This window comes from Oryx dammah, unplaced genomic scaffold (genome assembly GCF_014754425.2).
Source record: "Oryx dammah isolate SB20612 unplaced genomic scaffold, SCBI_Odam_1.1 HiC_scaffold_24, whole genome shotgun sequence".
NCBI lineage: Eukaryota > Metazoa > Chordata > Mammalia > Artiodactyla > Bovidae > Oryx > Oryx dammah.
The window spans coordinates 84,724,578-84,742,887 of record NW_024070208.1 but is presented as its reverse complement, the minus strand read 5'-3'; the positions used below and the strand labels follow the sequence as shown (position 1 = coordinate 84,742,887).

At 59.7% G+C, this 18,310-nt stretch overlaps 2 protein-coding genes across 2 annotated transcripts in view; both read right to left on the bottom strand.

Moving 5' to 3' along the window:
• Nucleotides 1-551: 551 nt before the first annotated feature.
• Nucleotides 552-13,524, bottom strand: F10 (coagulation factor X). Its single transcript, XM_040267479.1, has 8 exons — nt 13,235-13,524; nt 11,284-11,444; nt 7,467-7,491; nt 6,405-6,518; nt 5,001-5,132; nt 3,378-3,619; nt 1,910-2,027; nt 552-1,211 (listed from the first exon to the last, which is right to left on the bottom strand). The coding sequence occupies exons 1-8, from the start codon at nt 13,302-13,304 to the stop codon at nt 595-597; spliced, it is 1,479 nt and encodes a 492-aa protein (XP_040123413.1). The 5' UTR covers nt 13,305-13,524; the 3' UTR covers nt 552-594.
• A 2,218-nt stretch (nt 13,525-15,742) lies between these two features.
• Nucleotides 15,743-18,310, bottom strand: part of F7 (coagulation factor VII) — a 5,783-nt gene continuing 3,215 nt past the window's right edge. Inside the window, exons 5-8 of the mRNA XM_040267478.1 lie at nt 18,016-18,156; nt 17,338-17,447; nt 16,920-17,043; nt 15,743-16,397 (exon numbers count right to left, since the gene is read on the bottom strand). Of these exons, the coding sequence (XP_040123412.1) occupies nt 15,799-16,397; nt 16,920-17,043; nt 17,338-17,447; nt 18,016-18,156 (974 nt within the window). The 3' untranslated portion in view covers nt 15,743-15,798. The remainder of the gene's footprint in view (nt 16,398-16,919; nt 17,044-17,337; nt 17,448-18,015; nt 18,157-18,310) is intronic.

Below are 18,310 nucleotides of genomic sequence, written 5' to 3'. Positions count from 1 at the left end.
TTGGCCTGGGGATGTGACCATTCGAGGAGGGGCCCCCTCTCGCAGCCCACCCCCCCCCCGGCATGCGCCCGGCGTGAAGGGGCCCTGAGGGGCATCGGGGACTCATCAGGGCCGGGTTAGTGCTCTGGACGCTGCCTGGACCCAGGACTTCAGAGCCCCAGCTGGGGACAGTCACCCCGGGGGCGTGGGCGGGACTGCAGAGTCTGTGGGGCTGGGCCCGGGGGACGCGGCGCTGAAGCCTGTAAAGAACCGGCAGACAGGTCAGTGTCAAAGCACCCTCGCAACAGGAAGCTCTCGGGGCCCCTCTCCCCAGGGCGCCTGCCTTTACTGGGAGGGCCCGTGAGGGGAGACCCCCGCCCGACCCAGCCCCCAGCCCAGCTCCCACATCCCCTGCAGAGTGCTGAGCGGCCTGGACGGCAGCTTGGGGCCTCTGAGGACAGAGAGGCTCCCTCCTGAATCCCAGGGACACTCCCAGCGGGGTACAGGAGGCGGCCTGGGGCTGGTCCCTGGAGTCTCATTTCCGCTTCCGTGGGGCAAGAACAGACCCAGACTCAGGAGAGCACACAGCTCTAATCAGGCAGGGAGGGAGCCCGCTCAGAGCGGAAAGGGGGGCGGGACCGTCCAGGAGGCGGCGGCTTCACTGGGGCTGCGGCTGCCCGCGGCCCTCGCTCCGGCCTTCATGATCTTGGTGATCCACTTGAGGAAGTTGGAGACCTTGGTGTAGACGCCGAACTTGCCCTTGCGCGCGCACCCTTCGCCCCAGCTGACGATGCCGGTGACGAAGTAGGTGTCCCTGAAGCGGGTGACGTGGGGGCCGCCGCTGTCACCCTGGCAGGCGTCCTCGGGCTGGGCGTCGTAGCCAGCGCAGAACATGTTGGGCGTGATGCTGAAGCTGCTGGACAGCTTGCAGGCATTGCGGTCCACGTAGGGCACCTCCAGCATCTTGAGCGTGGACGACAGGCGGCCCTTCTCGTGCGTGCGCCCGAAGCCGCTGACGATGCCCGTCTTCTGGGTCATCAGCGTGGCCTCCGCCCAGTCCTTCTCGGGCAGGCAGGCAGGTGCCACGTTCCGGCGGAACCGGATGGGCGTCTTGAGCCTCAGCACTGCAATGTCGAAGTCGTAGGTCTCCTTGACGAAGCGGCTGTGCTTCACGCTCATCTCCACCTCGTGCGCCATCTCGTTGCCCTCCTCCTGCTCCGTGTTCCGGTCGCCTGAGGATGGGACAGGGCCATCAGCTCGGGGCCAGCACGTCGCTGACACCTTGAAGTAGTCGTGATAGTTCCTGCTTAAAGACCGGCACGTGGTCACTGGACAACGTGAAATCTAGGCGAGAAGCGCGAGGCGGGGAGACAGCCTTCTGCTTCCCAGCTGGTGTTGGCGGTCATGAACCCTTGTGCACCCGTGGGTGGGACCAGCCACCTGGTCTGACCTGCAAGACCCCCCCCCCCCAGGCCACGGGGCCAGGTGGGCACGGGTCAGAACCCATGTGTGCCATTCTCAGACTCAGAATGAAGGAAATAACTGAAAATCTCTCCTGAGTACTGCAGATACTGATGACATGTGGAGCTGACAGGGTCTAAAATCACCGAAATGAGCTTCGCCTGTAAGCTTGTAAAATGCATAATGAAAAGCCAATGTGACCAGCAAGTTAGGAATTGCCAACGCGGCTGGCACTGTGAGCTCACGGAGCAGCTCGAGACCCGGCGGAGAAGGGGGTGATCAGAATTAACCCCCAGACAGGATGTACCGGCCGCTCAGACCGCTGGGGCTGCTGGCTGGAGGAGGGGCCCCTCTTCCCCTTTCCGCCCCCTGCCCAGGGTCTCAGGGCTTTAACTCCCCGTGTTTCCAGCGTCTGTCGGTCCCAGTGTCTGACCAGGAGGAGGGTGCTGTGGGTATGGGCGGCACTCACCAACCCTCACCATGAACCTCTTGGCCTGGTGCAGGCAGTGGGCAGCCGTGAGGATGTAGAACTCGCTTAGGATGGTGCCCCCGCAGAATCCCTCATTCTCCTCGTTGACCAGCAGAGCCTGGGGGAGAGGGTGGAGGCGGGCGCCGGGGAGTGTTATCCTTAACCGGCCTCCTCCCCGCCCCCGCCTGCAGTGGGCCTCCCCGCAGAAGGGCTCCTGGGGTTTTCAGGCTGGAACGAGGCCCTGGGCTTTGCCCCAGTGACCACCCCAGCGCCCACCCCCACGGGCTGTTCTGCCCAGCCCTGCTGGATCTCGGAGCCAGCCCACCATGGACCCCACAGTCCTGCCAACTGCCCAATGCTGTGGGCTCCAGACTCACCCGCCAGGCCCTCCTGGTCTTTATTTTCCCTGCCCCTCCTGGGTGGCAACATTACACTCTGGAGAAGAGGCCCTTGTGCCTTCAGACCGACACTCAAAATGCCCAGAGCCACTGTGACCCACAGCACGCTCTCTGCGGATGGTGGCTGGTGTGGCGTGTCCTTCCGCGGGCTCGTGACACGTCAGACAGACGCAGGCCCAGTGTGTAGCCGTGGGCCAGTGGACATCATCACTGACTGTCGCAGCTCTGGGAACATCACTTGTGGGGAAGCCATCTTGGCTCTGGACTAAAACCCTGAGGTCCAAGCAAGTAGACTGAGGCCCCAGTGAAACCCACTCGAGGGCGTCCTCAGTGTGTGCGCGTGGCGTCCTCAGTGTGTGCGCATGGCGTCCTCAGTGTGTACACGTGGTGTCCTCAGTGTGTGCGCGTGGCTTCCTCAGTGTGTACACGTGGCGTCCTCAGTGTGTACGTGTGGCGTCCTCAGTGTGTACGTGTGGTGTCCTCAGTGTGTACGTGTGGTGTCCTCAGTGTGTGCGCCTGGCGTCCTCAGTGTGTGCGCGTGGTGTCCTCAGTGTGTGTCCGGCATGGTGTCTGAGACACATGCTGCTAACAGTTGCTCGTTGTTTATCTGAAATTCACATGTGAGAGGAAGCCTGTGCTTTCACTTGCTAAGTCGGCAACTTTAGTCCAAATTGACTACCAAAGAGTGATTTTTTTACCTTTGGAAACAAATGGATATATGTTTCGCTAAGGCACCATCTGCCTCATTAGGACTTAAGTGTTTGGGTAAAAGAATCTTTCAAATTAGGAGTGAAACAAGGAGAGTGACTCTTTTCGCCTCCTGTCAAACCCAAGAGAATGCACTGGCCTTGGGGGGCCGCCCTGTGCCCACAGACCCCACCCTATGGCCCAGACTGGAGCCCCTCCTCTGCCCGGTGGGGGGTGTGGTGACTGAGAGGCCGGAGGCCCAGCCTTGGCCGCCCAGGCTCCTCCAGCAGGGCCCGATCGCCCGCGGCAGGCCCTCAGCACCTGCAGTGCCCAGCAGACGCCTCCCCCGCCCCCGCCCCCTGGACTCCAGGCCCCGCAGTTACCTGCCAGGGGCACTCGCCCTCCGCACAGTCCCTGCCGCCCACTATCCGGACCAGCTGGCTGCCATCCTCCCCGGTGCTGGGCTCGGTCCTGTTGAGACCCAGCAGGTGCAAGGAGCTCTCTGTGGGGCCCAGGTCTCCAGGGTCGTCCTGCTCCAGCTCGCTGGCGTCGAGTGTGTCCTCACCGGCGTCGATGGCCCACCGCCGGCTGCGTCCCTGCGTGAACTTGCCACAGGGGAAGGGCTCTGGAAGAAGCGCATGGGCTCAGCCAGGGGAGGAGGACACGGCCCAGCCCGTGGGAGGAGCAGGCAGTGGAGCGTGCCAGAGGACAGGGCGGGGACCACAAGGAATCTCTGGGGAGCGGGGTGCCCTGCGTCCTGCTGGTTGGGGGTGGGTCACGGGTGGGAGCCCTGACCTCTGGCTGGTCAGTGCTGAGGGGTCTCAGGGCCTCTGCAATCTGCTGGGATGCGTGCAAAAGTCAGGGGGCTGTGGATGAACAGAGGACCGTGGGGCAGTGGGTGGCAAGGCTGGCGTTAATACATCGAGACGAGGATGGCGGAGCAGGGGGGCTGGGGGCACAGTGCCCCGAACCCCGTCATCTCCACCATGTGTGTTAAACATAAGGAGGTCAACCCGTCCATCCTAAAGGAGACCAGTCCTGAATAATCTTGGAAGGACTGATGCTGAAGCTGAAACTCCAATACTTTGGCCACCTGATGTGAAGAACCGACTTATTGGAAAAGACGCTGATGCTGGAAAGATTGAAGGCAGGAGGAGAAGTGGACGACAGTGGATGAGATGGCGTGCGGCAGCCCGTGGGGTCACAAAGAGTCAGACACAACTGGGCGACTTCAGTTTTTTTTTTTTTTTTACCAACAGAGACGTAATCTCCCTGTCCTCCACCTGCTGAGAGGCTGGGTTTCAACAGTTGCCTCTGCCCTGAAATTGGCCACCACCCCAGCCTGCGGCTGGACACTGCATTCCTAACCACCCCCGGTGATCGGGGCTGTGGGGCCAGTGGGAAGCCTGCTGAAGGCCGGGCTGACTGGGCCTGTGGCCTCTCAGGTCCTCTGGCCCAACTCTGCCCCACACAGGGGGAGTCCTGGTCAGACAGGACCTCCCCCAGGGTATGAGACAGTGGGGAGTGGCTCGCCCACCTCCGGGTCCCCCAGGACCCGGGCTGGGCCAGATGCGTGGTATCCAGCTTTATCAAGGGAAAAGCCATTTCCACCTGGCGCACTGCAGCGAAGTCAGTTCTGGACGGCCCCGTGTGCCCCCGGCCCCTGCACCCTCTGAGGCTCCTTGGCCGGCCCGCACGTCTGGTGCTGATGACTCTAGCCTCCCAGGCGTGTGCCCTTCCCGGGGTTCCAGGCACCACAGCAGAGGCTCCACGGTTCGGTAGGGGCCAGACTGTGTGCAGCCTCACACACCACGTGCCCCCAGGAGCGCCACAGGCCTGTCCCCCAGACGGCTCTCGGAAACAGCCGGTCTGTCTCCAGAACATGCTCCCCACCCAGAGTCTTGGCCCTCACCACCCCCCAACACACCTGTGCAACCCCCTCCCTGCACCCCCTCCCCACACCCCCACTCCACACCTGTGCACGCCCCCTGCCCGCGCCCCCCTACCTGTGGACACGCAGGACTTGCTGTCGTCGCCCAGCACGTAGCCGCGGGCACAGGAGCACCGCACCTCGCTGCGCTCCTCCGTGCAGAACTGATCGCAGCCCCCGTTGTCCAGGCTGCAGAGCTCACGCGTGTCTGGGGGAAGGCGCGCAGCTGAGGGTGCTGTCCGGCCAATGGGCTGGGGGGCCCCGAGGCCAGGCCAGCACCCTGGGCAGGCCCTGTCCCTCGCACCGCCTCCCGCGGGGTGGGGGGCCCGGCTTCCTAAGGCCCAGGGAAGCTGCCGGGGAAGGCCTGGGGGCAGAGGGTCTCAGGTTCAGCCCTCAGAGGGGCGGGGGGCTCTGGCCAGGGAGGCGGGACTTGAGCGGAGCTAGCGGGGCCTTGGGGTCCCCTCTGAGGCCCGTCTCCCTGGCGGCATAAAGGCCCTGGGGTCCGGCCTCCGTGTGGTGGGAGGAGGTGCGGCACCTGGCTCCCGGCTCCCGCGGGCCGTCCGTCAGGACTGAGTGACCCGGGCAGGTTACCAAGACCTGCAGCCTGTTTACCTGCTGGTGAAGGGGTGGAGGCCACACGCCTCCCAGGAGAGCGCCCAGGTCTCGAGAGGTGCTGGGCACAGGGCACCTCACAGCTGGGCGGAGGGGCACCACCCGGGCTCCAGCGTGCTGGACATCAGACTCCTGACACCCATCAGCCCTGCTGCCCTGGCACCTGGCTTTACACTTCACCCTGGGCTTTGATGAGAAGACGCTCACAGGGCAAACGTTACAGAAACTTCAGAAAACATGCCGGCCAGCCCCTGGGTCAGCCAAACGGTTTGGGGCTTGGGGCATGGGGTGTGGGGCATGGGGCGTGGGGTCCGGGGGCCCCCTGGACAGCAGAGGGGCGGAGGCATGACTGATATTCCCGCTGGGGAAGTTCTGAGGTGTCCAGTCTGAGAGCGTGCTCTCAGGATTATACATTCAGAAACGCAAAGCAGATGTGCAAAGCTTTCGCCTTAGGGAAAACTGGTCTAATACTCACCTAATTTTTGTTAAAAAGTAATCCCTGTATTAGGAAAACTCAGCGATTTTTCCATGTAGGATTGCTTGTGTTAGATTTGGACAATCCCAGGTACTCAGCACTGATACCGCTCGAATTTCCAGAATCACAAGAAGCAGGAGAGACATCAGTTCGACATTAAGGGGCCCGCCCTGCACGAATGTTCACTCTGCAGCTGCTCAGAGGAGCAGGGACCTGCTTGGGGCCCCCTGTCTGCTACCCCGGGGCCGTGCTGCGCTTTCTGCCGCTGCAGTGGCAGAACCTGAAAGGCCAGGCTGAGCCACGGGCGGCCGCTGGTGGCCTCCCGGGGCCTCTGGCTCCCGCCCTCCACCCACCAGGCAGCTCTGACCGGAAGGCACGGCGAGAGGAACTCACAGAATTCGCAGTTTTTGCCTTCGAACCCCTCTGCACAGGTGCAGGTGTAGTCCCCGATGCCGTCTTTACAGCGGCCGTGATTCAGGCACGGGTGGCCTTCGCACTGGTCTCCATCTGCAAAGGAAGTACTTGGGGAGCGACGCTGGCAGCCAGCGCCCCGCGTCAGGGAAGCGAGTGCGTGGTGCTGGTCTTGGCACATGGTTTCAGGCAAGTGTGAACCTGGGGTTCTTCCTGCTTTCCTGCAAACACGTTGTCCTGTCTGGACTTTGTTACCCACCGCTTCTTTGCGGCCACATGGACACGAGGCATTTATCTAGCTAGATTCATCTAGCTAGACTGAGCGCTCCAGTTCTTGCTGGGACATTTGACAGTGCTTTTCCAAGCACTGACGACATTTTTACATCAGGGAGAGGAGCCCTGGGCTGGGGAGTGGGTGCAGCAAAAGGAGGCTGGGGGCTAGGCGACCAGCGGACACTTGTTCTGGGCTGAGCATCAACAGGCAGGGTGTCTGGTTGCACGAGCCAAACGTCTGGGTGTGAAAGGAGAAAAGAGAGAGCCCTGGGCCAGCGCTAGCACGGCCCTGCCTTTCTTGCTGCCTGTGCACAGTGTAATTCAGGGATAGGTCCAGTTGTCATCGTGAGAAAGCTGAACAGTTTCCAGAATGAAAACATTGTTATAACTCATACCGCTTCAGAGGCTATAAGCTGTAAGTCAAGATGGTTACCTTATGAGAGGACACAGTGTTTCAGATTCTCTTTTTTGTTTCTACCTAATATACTTGGGTTTTGAAAAATTGCCATGGAATTTGGTATCCTCAGATGGGAATGAACTGATTTAAATGTATATAATTAAGAAAACTAGAATTAAATAAAGTTACCGTAAAAACTATTTGACAATAACTATTCGGGAAGCACTCAGAAGGGAAAAGTGTTAGATGAGTAAAATTTACACCTGAAAGGAAAGGAAACTCAGGAAACATCTTCAAAATTTGAATATAGTCTCTCCCATCTAAGTACCCTGATGAGTCCTTCTCACTTAGGATTAAAATAGAAAAGTTCTCACCTTTGTATATACTCCAGAATTCATCCTAAAAGGGAAAAAAGATTTTAAAGTGCGTTAGGGAAAACAGGCATTTCATACCAATAGCAGCCATAATCTGATAACTCAAGTGAATAGCCTATTTCCCAAACAGAGACCATTTTGTGGGACAAATTGCTCTAGAACTATTCAATCTTAAAGGGATTTTCCCCCCCAGTTGTACAGTTGTGGCTTCAAACACTTTTTTTTAAAATACATGTTGGTATAATAAATTATCCTATCCTAGCATCCATTTTCTTGCTTGCTAACAACTGAACACGCCATCTGGAAAACACTCTGTAATACTAACTTTACTTGTCTAGCTTTCATTCTAGCAAAATCACCAATTCTGTGATCACAATCAAGGTTTTCGCATTATTTGTTTCAACTGTGATTCGAAGTTACTTTTCTTGGACTGTGGAAGTTTCTATATGTTTTGGTTTGCTTTTCACTGTGGAGAAACTTTGCGGAAACAAGAGCATTGAAGTGAAATCTAAAGCAAGTACTTAGATTCAGAAGCGGATCAGAAGCTTCATGCATCGCATTCAAACTCTGCAACAAGTTCACAAGGACGGCGACTGCAATGCTGAGGGTTCCTGCACGTTCCCGCACGTCGCAGCGCGAATCGACAGTTTGTTCCCTGGTGTGCTGCAGCCCACGGGGTGGCAGAGAGTCGGACACGACTGAGCGACTGGACTGAACCGAGTGAGTGTTCTCTCGGGGGGTGCACCAGCCTGTTTTACCCATTCACCCAACAAAGGACTTTCGTACTATTTCTCGTTTTGGGCAATTATGAACAGAGATGCTATAGTCGTTTCTGTACAGGTTTTGTGTGAAAAAAGGTTTTTAATTCTCTCCAGTAAGTATCTGGGAGCGAGACTGCCGAGCCGTGTGGCCCCTGGCTCGGAGTCTGACTTTCCAGGCTGGCGGTCGCACTTGCAGCCCCACAGGCAGTGGCGAGCCGAGCCCGCTGCACAGTCTCCCCAGCACCTGCTCCTTGTCAGGGCCTCTCCGTCTCCGTGTCTCCTGTGGGTTTCATTTGCATTTCTGGAATGCCTAATCACACCAAGTATCTTCTCAGATGTTTATTTGCCATCCACATACCCTCTTCAGTGAAATGTCTGTTCAAATCTTTTGCTCACTATTTTATTGGATTGCTTATTCTCTTCTCTTGTGCTGTGGGAGTTCTTTATAAAGTCTGAGTGCAAATATTTTGGCAGATATGAGATTTGCAAATATTTTCTTAGTCAGCAGCCCGTATCTTCATTCTGTTAACAATGTTTTTCACAGAGCAAAAGGTTTAAGTTTAGAGTAAGTCCAATTTATCTATATTTTCTTTCATGGATTATCCTTCTGGTGCCATGTCTAATACTTTTTGCCTAACTTTGCGTCATGAAAATTTTCTCCTGAAAGTTTCCTGTTTTATCTTTAGAGCTATCTGATCCATTTTGAGTTAACTTTGTAGTTGTGAGAAAGAGCTGACCTTTTTTTTTGCATATAGATGTACAATTACTCCAATACCGTTTTTGAAAAAGAATTCTTTTTCCACTGAAATGCTTATGCACCTTGCTCAAAGATCAATTGGCCATATTTGTGTGGGTCTATTTACGGGCTTTCTATTCCGTTCTATTGATCTGTGTTTATTCCTTTGCCAGTACCGCACATCAATATCTCTGTGAATAATGTAACGTTATAATGCATCTTTAAATCAGGTAGTGTGATTCCTCCAACTTTATCTTCTTTCTCAAAACTGTTTCAGTTATTCTAATTCCTTTGCTTTCCCATATTTCAAATTTTAGAATGAACTTGTCTCAATGTGACGGAAGTTTGATTTGCATTAAATCTATATGTCAAATTGGGAGGAATCCGTCTCTTAATATGTTGTCTTTCAAACCACGAGCAGCCTTTGGCCACTTACTTAGCTCTCTCTCTTTCAACAGCATTTTGCAGATTTCAGCACACAGATCATGTATGTTTTATTAAATTTGCACGTGGATACTTTTCTTTGGGCCAATACTAAGTAGCATTAATTTTTTTAAATCTTTGGTTTCTAACTGTACTTTGCTTGGAGAAGGAAATGGAAAGCCAGCCCTCCAGTAATCTCGCTTGGAACGTTCTTTGGCCAGAGGAGCCTGGCCAGCCGCAGAGAGTCGGACATCGCTGAGCACGCATGTGTGTTTCCACTACACGGAAACATGATTACTATTTGTGTGCTGACCTTGTATTCTGTGACCTTGCTAGACACATACATTTTAGGAGTTTTTTTTTCGATTCCATGGGATTTTCTATGTAGGTTATTCATGTCACTGGCCAATAGGGATAGTTTTATTTCTTCTTATTGGTAAACCTTCCGCACGGCTAGGCCTCCAGTGCAGGGATGGATCAGGAGCATTGGGGGCAGACACCCTTGCCTTCTTCCAGGATCAGGGAAAGCATTCAGCTTCCACTGCGGCTCCTTGTTAACAGTCTTCCCCTTGTTGGAAAAGCTCCTTTCTAGCTGGGACTTGGTGAGAGGCTCTGAAACTGTGAACAGCTGTTGCGTCCTCTCTGGTGCTTCTCTGCACCGGTGGTGCCTCGGTGTGGCTCTCCCTTAGGGGATTACGCCGCGTGAGGGAGGGAAAGCCGCTCAGTCCTGTCCTACGCTTTGTGACCCCAAGGACTACACAGTCCATGGAGTTCTCCAGGCCAGGATACTGGAGTGGGGAGCCGTTCCCTTTTCCAGCAGATCTTCCCAACCCAGGGATCGAACTGAGGTCACCTGCACTGCAGGCAGACTCTTTGCCAGCTGAGCCACCAGGGACGCCCAAGAATAGCGGAGCCGTAGCCTAACCCTTTCTCCAGCAGATCTCCATGACCCAGGAATCGAACCCATTTGGGCCTTGACATTTCCTGTTCAAAGGGTTCTAACTAGGAAGTGGAACCTGCAGATAACTCTGTCATAATAATTATGTGCTTGGGTAATTCACGGTTTGGAGGAATCGCTCCATTTCCTCCAAACTGTCCAAACTCCATCCAAATTCATGCATGGAATTTTTCATAGTATTCACTTACTATTCTTTTCACATATACAAGGCCTGTAGTAATGTCCCTTCTCTCATTCTTGATATAATTTGTATTCTTTTTTATCAATCTTGTTGAATCTTATCAGTTTTATTTATTTTGTCTATTATTTTGCATGTCTTTAATTTTATTGATTTCTTCTCTTTGGGGTTTGCCTTTGTGTGTGTGTCTTAATGTGGAAGCCTAAAGTATCGCTGTGAGAACTTCTTTCCCAGTAAGCAGAGTAATTCTATAAACTTCCCTATAAGCACTGTTTAGTGGCTTCCCACAGATTTTGTTGTAACCCACTTTGTTCAGCTGAAAGCATTTTCTAACTTCACTTGAGACTTCTCCTTTGACGTGTCGATTACTTAGGGAACTCCCTGGTGGTCCGGTGGTCAGGATGAGCTTTCACTGTGAGGGCGCAGGTTCAGTCCCCGTTGGGGAATTAAGATCCCGGAGGCAGTGGGGCATGGCCAAAGGCGACTAACAAGTCAACACCTTAAAATTGTAAGGACGGATGTTATAAGGAAGTAAGGAAGAGTGTGTGGGGAAGATGCCGAGGAGAAGGGCAGCAGGCACGTCTGCTGGTGTTAGCTACCCTCACTGCTCAGAGATGACCTGGACCCCGAGGGCCGTGGCAGACGCCTGGGGGAAGAGCGTGCACCCGGGGACCCTGTGTGCGGCCCGGCCCCAGAGCTCATTCCAAGACCCGACGCCTCGCACTTCACTGGCCCCGCGCCCTGGCCTCACGGCCCCTCACCGTCTTCTCCTGGTCCTCAAAGACCTCGCGGGCCTCCTCAAACGAGCAGGCCTCCTCCCGGCACTCTCGCTCCAGGTTTCCCTGCTTCATCTCCTCCAAGAACGAGTTGGCCCTGCGGGCTCTCTGCAGGACACGGTGGGCCTGGTCCCGGGGCAGGAACACTGGGGCAGGAGAACAGGCTCTCACGGGCTCGCCACGTGGCCACACACCGCCTCCCGTGAGCGTGAGCGGCGGGTCAGATGGTGCGTGGAGCCGCTCCCGCCGGGGCCGCCCACCCCGCGCCCCACGCCCAGCGCCGAGCCCCGCGCCGCGCCGCCCCCGCACCGCGCCGCGCCATGCCTCGCACCGCGCCCTCCTGGAACTCAGGCCCTCCTGGAGGCGTTGGGGCCTGCCCCTCCTGGGCCCCTCCTCCGCTCTATCCTGGGCTCAGCCTTGCCCTCTGCCCGCTTCCCCAGGCCTGAGCTCTGTGCTAGGTGGAGACTTGTGACTTGTTTTGCACCATCTACAATTGAAAGCATGACTTGTTTCAAGCGCCAGGACACACAAACCCATGAGTAAAACAAAAGTTTCAGGAAATGGTGCTTTTACTATTATTTTCTACAAAATAGTACCTGTTACAAAATTTTCTGCTTGAGTGTCTCATTTCATTAAAAAAACAGCTAACTTGATTTCGTGACTCACAAAGGAGTCGTGACCTGCCCCTGACAGTGTCTGGGGCCCGGGGGTCCCTGGTCCTCCCCGTGCGTCTGTGCTCAGCCGTCCCCACGCTGCTGCCTCTGTCTGCTGCCTCTCTGCTCTGCCCTCCCTCCATGGAGGCCCTTGGCTCCTTCCCCTGGCGCTCTGCCTGCACGCTCTGCCTCTGTTCTGCTGAAGAATTTAGTCTCTCACTAGGACAGATGACTCAGGGTCGCGTATTTGGTGTATTTCTGGTCCCAGCTCACGTCCTGAGCTCTGTGTTGGCAACCCCATCGGCAGTGACTGTCCGCCCTAGGCCGTCTCAGAGCGCCCAGCTCCGCGCGCTGGAAACTGAAATGCAGGACTGTAGAGCCAGCATCTCGAGCGGCAAATGCATCTTGGTCCCCGCCTACCGGATACTGGCGAGTGGGGTTGCAATCCCTCCCTCCTCGGGTTATTTCAGAGTGTACGGAACTCCTAAGCGTCTCGTTGTCCAATCTCCAACTGCTTTCTCTTCCAAATCCCCCCCTTCTTTTAGTGACAGCTGGCTTTCCTAGCAGGGCCAGGCTCAGCCTTGTTCTCTGTGGGCCCTGCCCACACTCCAGACCTCTCCCCCAGAGAGTGGCTGCTCGGAGATGCAGCCCCCACTTCCCCTGCGTGGCCGCCCTCCTGCGCCACTTGCCTCTTTCTCTTCTCTCTTTCCCAGCCTCCCAGGCTGCGGAACTTCTGCCTCACCCAGCAGGCAAGCACGCAGGTAGCTCTGGGGCTGCCTCTCTGCTCTGCTCTCTGGCCTCCAGGACGGGCCTGGGTGCTGGGAGGTGCAGTCTCAGGTCGGGCAGCCCCTCCCCGGGCAGAGCCAGCCTGAGGGGTGGCCTTCCCTGCCTTGGAAGCCCCTCCCTGCCTGTGACCCCTCTGTGACCCTCCCTGCCTCTGCCTGTGACCCCTCTGCTCCCCCGGACAGAGGGGCTCCTCCCTGCCTCTGCCTGCTGCTGCCCACCCCCGGGCTCCCGTCCTGCCCCGCCGCCCCTGCTTCTCTCCGTCTTTCCCCCTCTCTGTCCACACTTCCCTGTGCTCTGATCCGCCGACCAGCTTCCCACCCACGGGGAGACACACGTGGCCCTGAGCTCCCCAGGCTGGAGCCACAGCCAGAGTCTCAGGCCGAGCTTCCACAGGGGCTGTGTACCCACTCTCCACTCAGGAAGCTCAAGGGCATCGCCCAGACCTCCCCTCCCCTCCCCCGAGGCCACCTGCAGTCCGCAGAGTGAGGGCCACTTACGGCTCCCCGCCGGCCGCAGGAGGCCGCCCAGGGCGGTGCTGAGCAGGACGAGTCGCAGCAGGCCCGCCATGGTGGGGCCCTTCCGAGGACAGCCGTGCGTCCCCGCCGAGACAGGCCTCCGGGGCAAGGTCCGCTCGCCCTGGCTGGCGGGCAGCTGGCGCCCGGCCTGCTTATCGTGGCCGCCGGGTGGAGCCCAGGCCTGCGGGGGCGGGGGGTGGCTCTGGGGGCCTGGCTGCCCTGCGCCTGCAGCCCCAGGGAGGTCCCGGCCGAGCTCACTCTCGTCCTGAGCCGTGTCCAGGGGCCTGGCGTGCGCGCAGAGCACTTTGTTCTGAGAACAGACACGTTGTGGTGTGGTCCCCAGACATCCACATCCAGCTCTGTTATCCTTCAGACCACGATAAAACTCAAATCTCATTTCCCCATCTGTTTTTCTAGGATGGAAAACTGAGCTTTAGAGAGAGGTGAGGTGCTGTCCACTGCCATGGGTGTGGGCGTGGGGTTAGGACCCGGGGCCTTCTGCCCAGGCTGGGCGGGAGGTGAGGACACTGCGCCGGGCGGGGGGGCTGCTCTCCCAGCCAGGAAGCGCCCCTCTGGGGAGAAGCAGGTGTGGGACGTGACCGCCCGAGGCTGAGCAGGGCTCTGCAGGGAGACGTCCGCGAGCTGCCAGCGGGCAGTGCTGTCCTGGGAGGCGAGGAGGTCACACTCTGTCATTGGCTGAGCACGCCCACCCCGCCCCACGCGGGACGCCTGCTTACCAGGCCCGTGTGCAGCGCGGACACAGCAGGTGCGGGGTAAGCACCAGCGCGCTGAACGGACTGTGATGTCCCCAGACGCTCCTGCTGGGCACCCAGGCAGGGCTGGTCTTTGGCAGAGAGGTCACCGTGGTAAAGTGAGGTCTCCCCTGTTCTCTGCGTCATCCCTGCCACGCAGGGCGTGTGGGGTGAGGCTGGGCTCCGTGTCAGCCCCTGCCCCGTGCCCGCACCCAGCGGTCCAGGCAGGCAATGCTCCCCGACGTTGCCTGGTGCTGTGAGGCCCACCCAGGACCCGGTCAGTCCCTTCAACCCCTTCCCTTCCTCTTCCAGGAAGAGGAGCCCAGCCAGCTTTCGCTTCAGGAAGAAAGAGCAGACTCTGGGCTCAGGGCCACTGGGGGCCTGGGACATCTTGGCTAGAGGGTCCTGAGTGTCTGCAGCCTAAGCTGTGAGCTGGGGCCGTGTGAACGCTGGATGACCTGCTTCATGGTCCACAGCTGGGTGACCCATCCTCCCCACACCTCATTCCGCCTGCGCCAGTTTCATGGAAGCGGGACCCCATTTACAGATGAAATGGGGGGCAGAGAGGGTTAGCGGTGAGGCTGCGGGCACCAGCCGGAGCTGGAGCCAGAGTGGTCCCGGCCCAGCCCAGGGTCGGGGTGCGTGACGTCTGTGCCCAGTGAGAACCCCAAAGACTGCCACCTGCCCGGGGCAATGGAGGCCAGGCGGTGGGCACACGAGTCTGCAGGTCAGACGACCTCTTCTTCGGCACGGCGGCCTCTGACCCAGCGACTCAGCGCTGCTGTTTTGGGCAGCCTGAGTGATGCACGTGTCCAGGTGTGTGCCCAGGCTTGCCCAGCCCTGCTCGGGACAGGAGACGTGGCTGGACCATCCGGCAGGGCATGGCCCAGAACCCCTAAGCGTGGTGTGCCGGGCTGGATGGATGAGAGCCGAGGGGGCGGGCGCCCACCGGGCCGGGCTCGGGGTGGGGTCTGGAGCTCCCCACCCGGGTTCCTCATTCCTCCTCCGCTGCAACCCGTTACCTGAGAGCCTCGACAAAAAGGTAGCTTGAGGGCCCACCCCCACCCCGCCGAGCCGGGAGGCACCTGGGAGCCTGCATTCTGCGGAGAGCCCCTGCCCGTCCTCAGGCCTGTGCCATCTCCTGGGCCTCAGCGGGAGAGACACGCAGCCCCCGAACCCAGGAGAGCGTCCACATCGGAAATGGCTTCACGTGAGAGTTCACTTCAGCAAAGCTGGTGACTGTTGAGGAGCCCGGCTCAAGGACCAGCATGAGGGTCTCTGAGAGACGACTCTGGACCGTTCAGGGAGAACAGGAGGGGCGGGCCCGCCTGTGGTTAGGGGGCAGGGGAGGGGCAGGTGTGCGAGGCTGCGCGTGCTGCACACTCAGAGGGATGTGGAAGGCCGATCACCACGGAGAGTGGGGGGTGCTCACATTTACCCGGAACGAAGGCGCAGCTCTAGGGTGAGTGACAAGCCAGACTGGAAGAGGCACAGGTCACGGCGAGGACGGCCGGCCCTGTGCTGCCCGCGCGCGCTGCCTCCGGTCCAGTCCGGACGCCTCCAGAGCCTCCAGGGCCCCTTTGCCACCTTCCCCGTCTGTCTCTGACTCTGGGTCTTTCTCTCTCCTGCCCTCTGTCTCTCTCCCCCCTCTGTGTCTCTCCATCTTCCAGTCTCCACTTCTCCCCCCCCCACCCCACCCCCGCCGCTGCCTCCTGCCCAGGAACCACTGGAGAGCCTCTGCCTTTGGTGCCTGGGCGCCAGGCACGTTCAGCGGCTTTATTTGCAGGGCAGGGGCTAGGGCAGTAGCGGGACCCGGAGGAAGCCCCGCGTGGGCGGCGGGTGGTCCATCAGCCGCTGAAGCCAGGCCGTGTAGCGGGAGACCCGCGTGTAGACCCCAAAGTGGCCGGCTGCCGCGCAGCCCTCACCCCAGCTGACAACGCCGGTCAGGAACCAGGTGCCCCGGAAGCGCGTGGCGTGCGGGCCCCCGCTGTCCCCCTTACAGGCGTCTTTGCTGCCGTCGCTGTAGCCGGCACAGAACATGTTGTCCGTGACCACAGGCCCACCAGGCCTCTGGCGTGACTGCTGCAGGCAGTCCTGGGTCAGCAGCCGGGGCACCAGCACCACCATGAGCTTGCGGGAGGTGACCCCGCGCTCCAGGAGCTGGCCCCAGCCGCTGATGGCCGAGAAGCGCACGAAGGCCAGCGTCTGGTCCGCGAAGGCTGGGTCGGGCAGGCAGAGGGGTGCCACGTGGTCGCTCAGGGCCACGGGCCGCGCCAGCTGCAGCAGGGCCATGTCGTGGTCCGTCTTGCCCGGCACGTACTGCTCAGGGACGATGACCCGCGCCACCCGCCGCTCCTGCTCTTGGCCCTCCTCGCAGCCGAGGTCGTGCTCACCTGCGGGTCACCAGGACCATTTGCTGTCACCCCCTCGCCGTGCGGGCCCCGGGCGCCTTTCCTGGGCATGGAGGGCACACGTTCCCCCCCAGGTGGGCGGGCATCCTCCCGGGGGCTGCCAGCAGCAGAGTCGGGGCAAATCCAGACCCAGAGGTGCTGGAGGTGTGAGTGGGGGTTTGGGTGGGCAGCATGATAGGGGAGGAGGGGTGCCCCTGTCCCCCTGCCCCTGGGGCCCCGGTCATCCCATAAGCCCGCAGGGCAGAGCACCTGGGGAGGGCACCCCTGTGGGGCTCCTGGTGGGAGTGGTGTCACCCGGGGCTGGGTCTGGGCAGGAGAGGCTGTGGAGGGTGGGCACAGGGGCCCCGGGGTGTGGGGTCTGCCCACACATTGCCTGTGTGCGGCTCTTTCTGGGAAAGTCGCCGCCGCCCATGGGAGCGGCGGTTGGAAGCCCGGAATCTTGGCTCCGAGACTCTCCTCTGAGGGTCTGCTCTGTGGGGTGAGGGAGGCGCCCACGCCACCTACCCAGCACGGCCGTCAGGTTCCACCAGCTCCGGAGCCTGTCAAAGCAGTGGGCAGCAGAGACCACCCAGGCCGGGCCGACCAGGGTGCCCCCGCACAGCAGTGCCCCATTCAGCTTCAGCATGGCCTGGCGGACGTGGCACACGGCGGGGGTCACATCGTGGTCACGGCCGCCTGGGGCTCCCCTCCCTGCACCCGCGTGGGGGCTGCCCGGGACAATGTGTCCGTCCAGGTACGGGGATGGGGAGCGAGCGGGCCCCAGCCGGAGGGTGGAAATGCCGGGCTGGGGTCCTCTCCTCCGGCAGAGTGTCAGCCAGGCCCAGCCCAGCGGGCCTGGAGATTCACCTGCCGGGCAACCCTCCCCTCCCCTCCCCCAGGCCTGACGACCCTGCCCTCCCCTCTCCCAGGCCTGCAGCCTCACCTGCCAGGGGCACTCGCCTTTGGGGCAGATGTGGCCCCCCACGATTCGCCCTTGGGGCTTGCTGCCATTTCTCTTTTCCAGAACAGGTATTTTCCCGCACGGATATTCCACTGTGTGAGATAGAAGTCAGCAGGACGTGGGTGAGACGGAGGCTGTGTGGCTGCACCAGTGAGCGCCCTGTGTTGGCGGCTGTGCCCTCTCCTGGCCGGGGTTTCAGGAGCCCTGAGGGAGCTGCTGGGGCCAGGTGGCAGGGCCCGTGGGCCTGGGTCCTGCTGGTGTATCCGGGAGTGGAGACAGGCAGCCTGACGCCACCAAAGGGCCCAGGATGTGCTGCGCGGGGGGGGGGGGGTGGGGGGCAGCATCTCAGGCAGCCCAGCTGCTCTCCGACGCCGCTCTTGGTTTCTATCCGCCTCCGGGAAAGCCCCAGGCCAGAGAGGACAGCATTTGAGGTGGTTGCTCTCTCGGGGCTCCTAGACGAGGCCGCCTGCATGATCCTTAGGAGACCAGGGCTGGAGAGGCACCTCTACCCACCGCCCAGAGCACCCCCTCGCCTTGGTGAGGCTCAGGGATGCTCCTCCCCCAGGGCCCAACTTTTAGCCACAGAGGACCTACAGCAGGGCAGTGGTGCTCATCGGGAGTGGAAACACACCCCCCAGGCCTGGGCCCCGGGCCTGTTACCTGTGGGCGCGCAGGACACCCCGTCTGCCTGGAGCTCATAGCCCTCGTGGCACCAGCAGAAGCGCCCGGCCCCTGGGTCGGCCCCGCAGTACTGCTCACAGCCGCCATTATCATTGGCGCAGATCAGCTGGCTCCGCTTGTCTGCGGGCACAGGGCACAGCTGACGTGGCCCCGGGTCAGGGCAGGGAGCCCGGTGGCCGCCCCTCCCTGGGCCAGGGGCCAGGCCTGCACGGAGGAAGGGGACACCTCGCAGACGACCCAGGAGGGTGAGACCCGGGCCTGGGGGTCCCGTGTC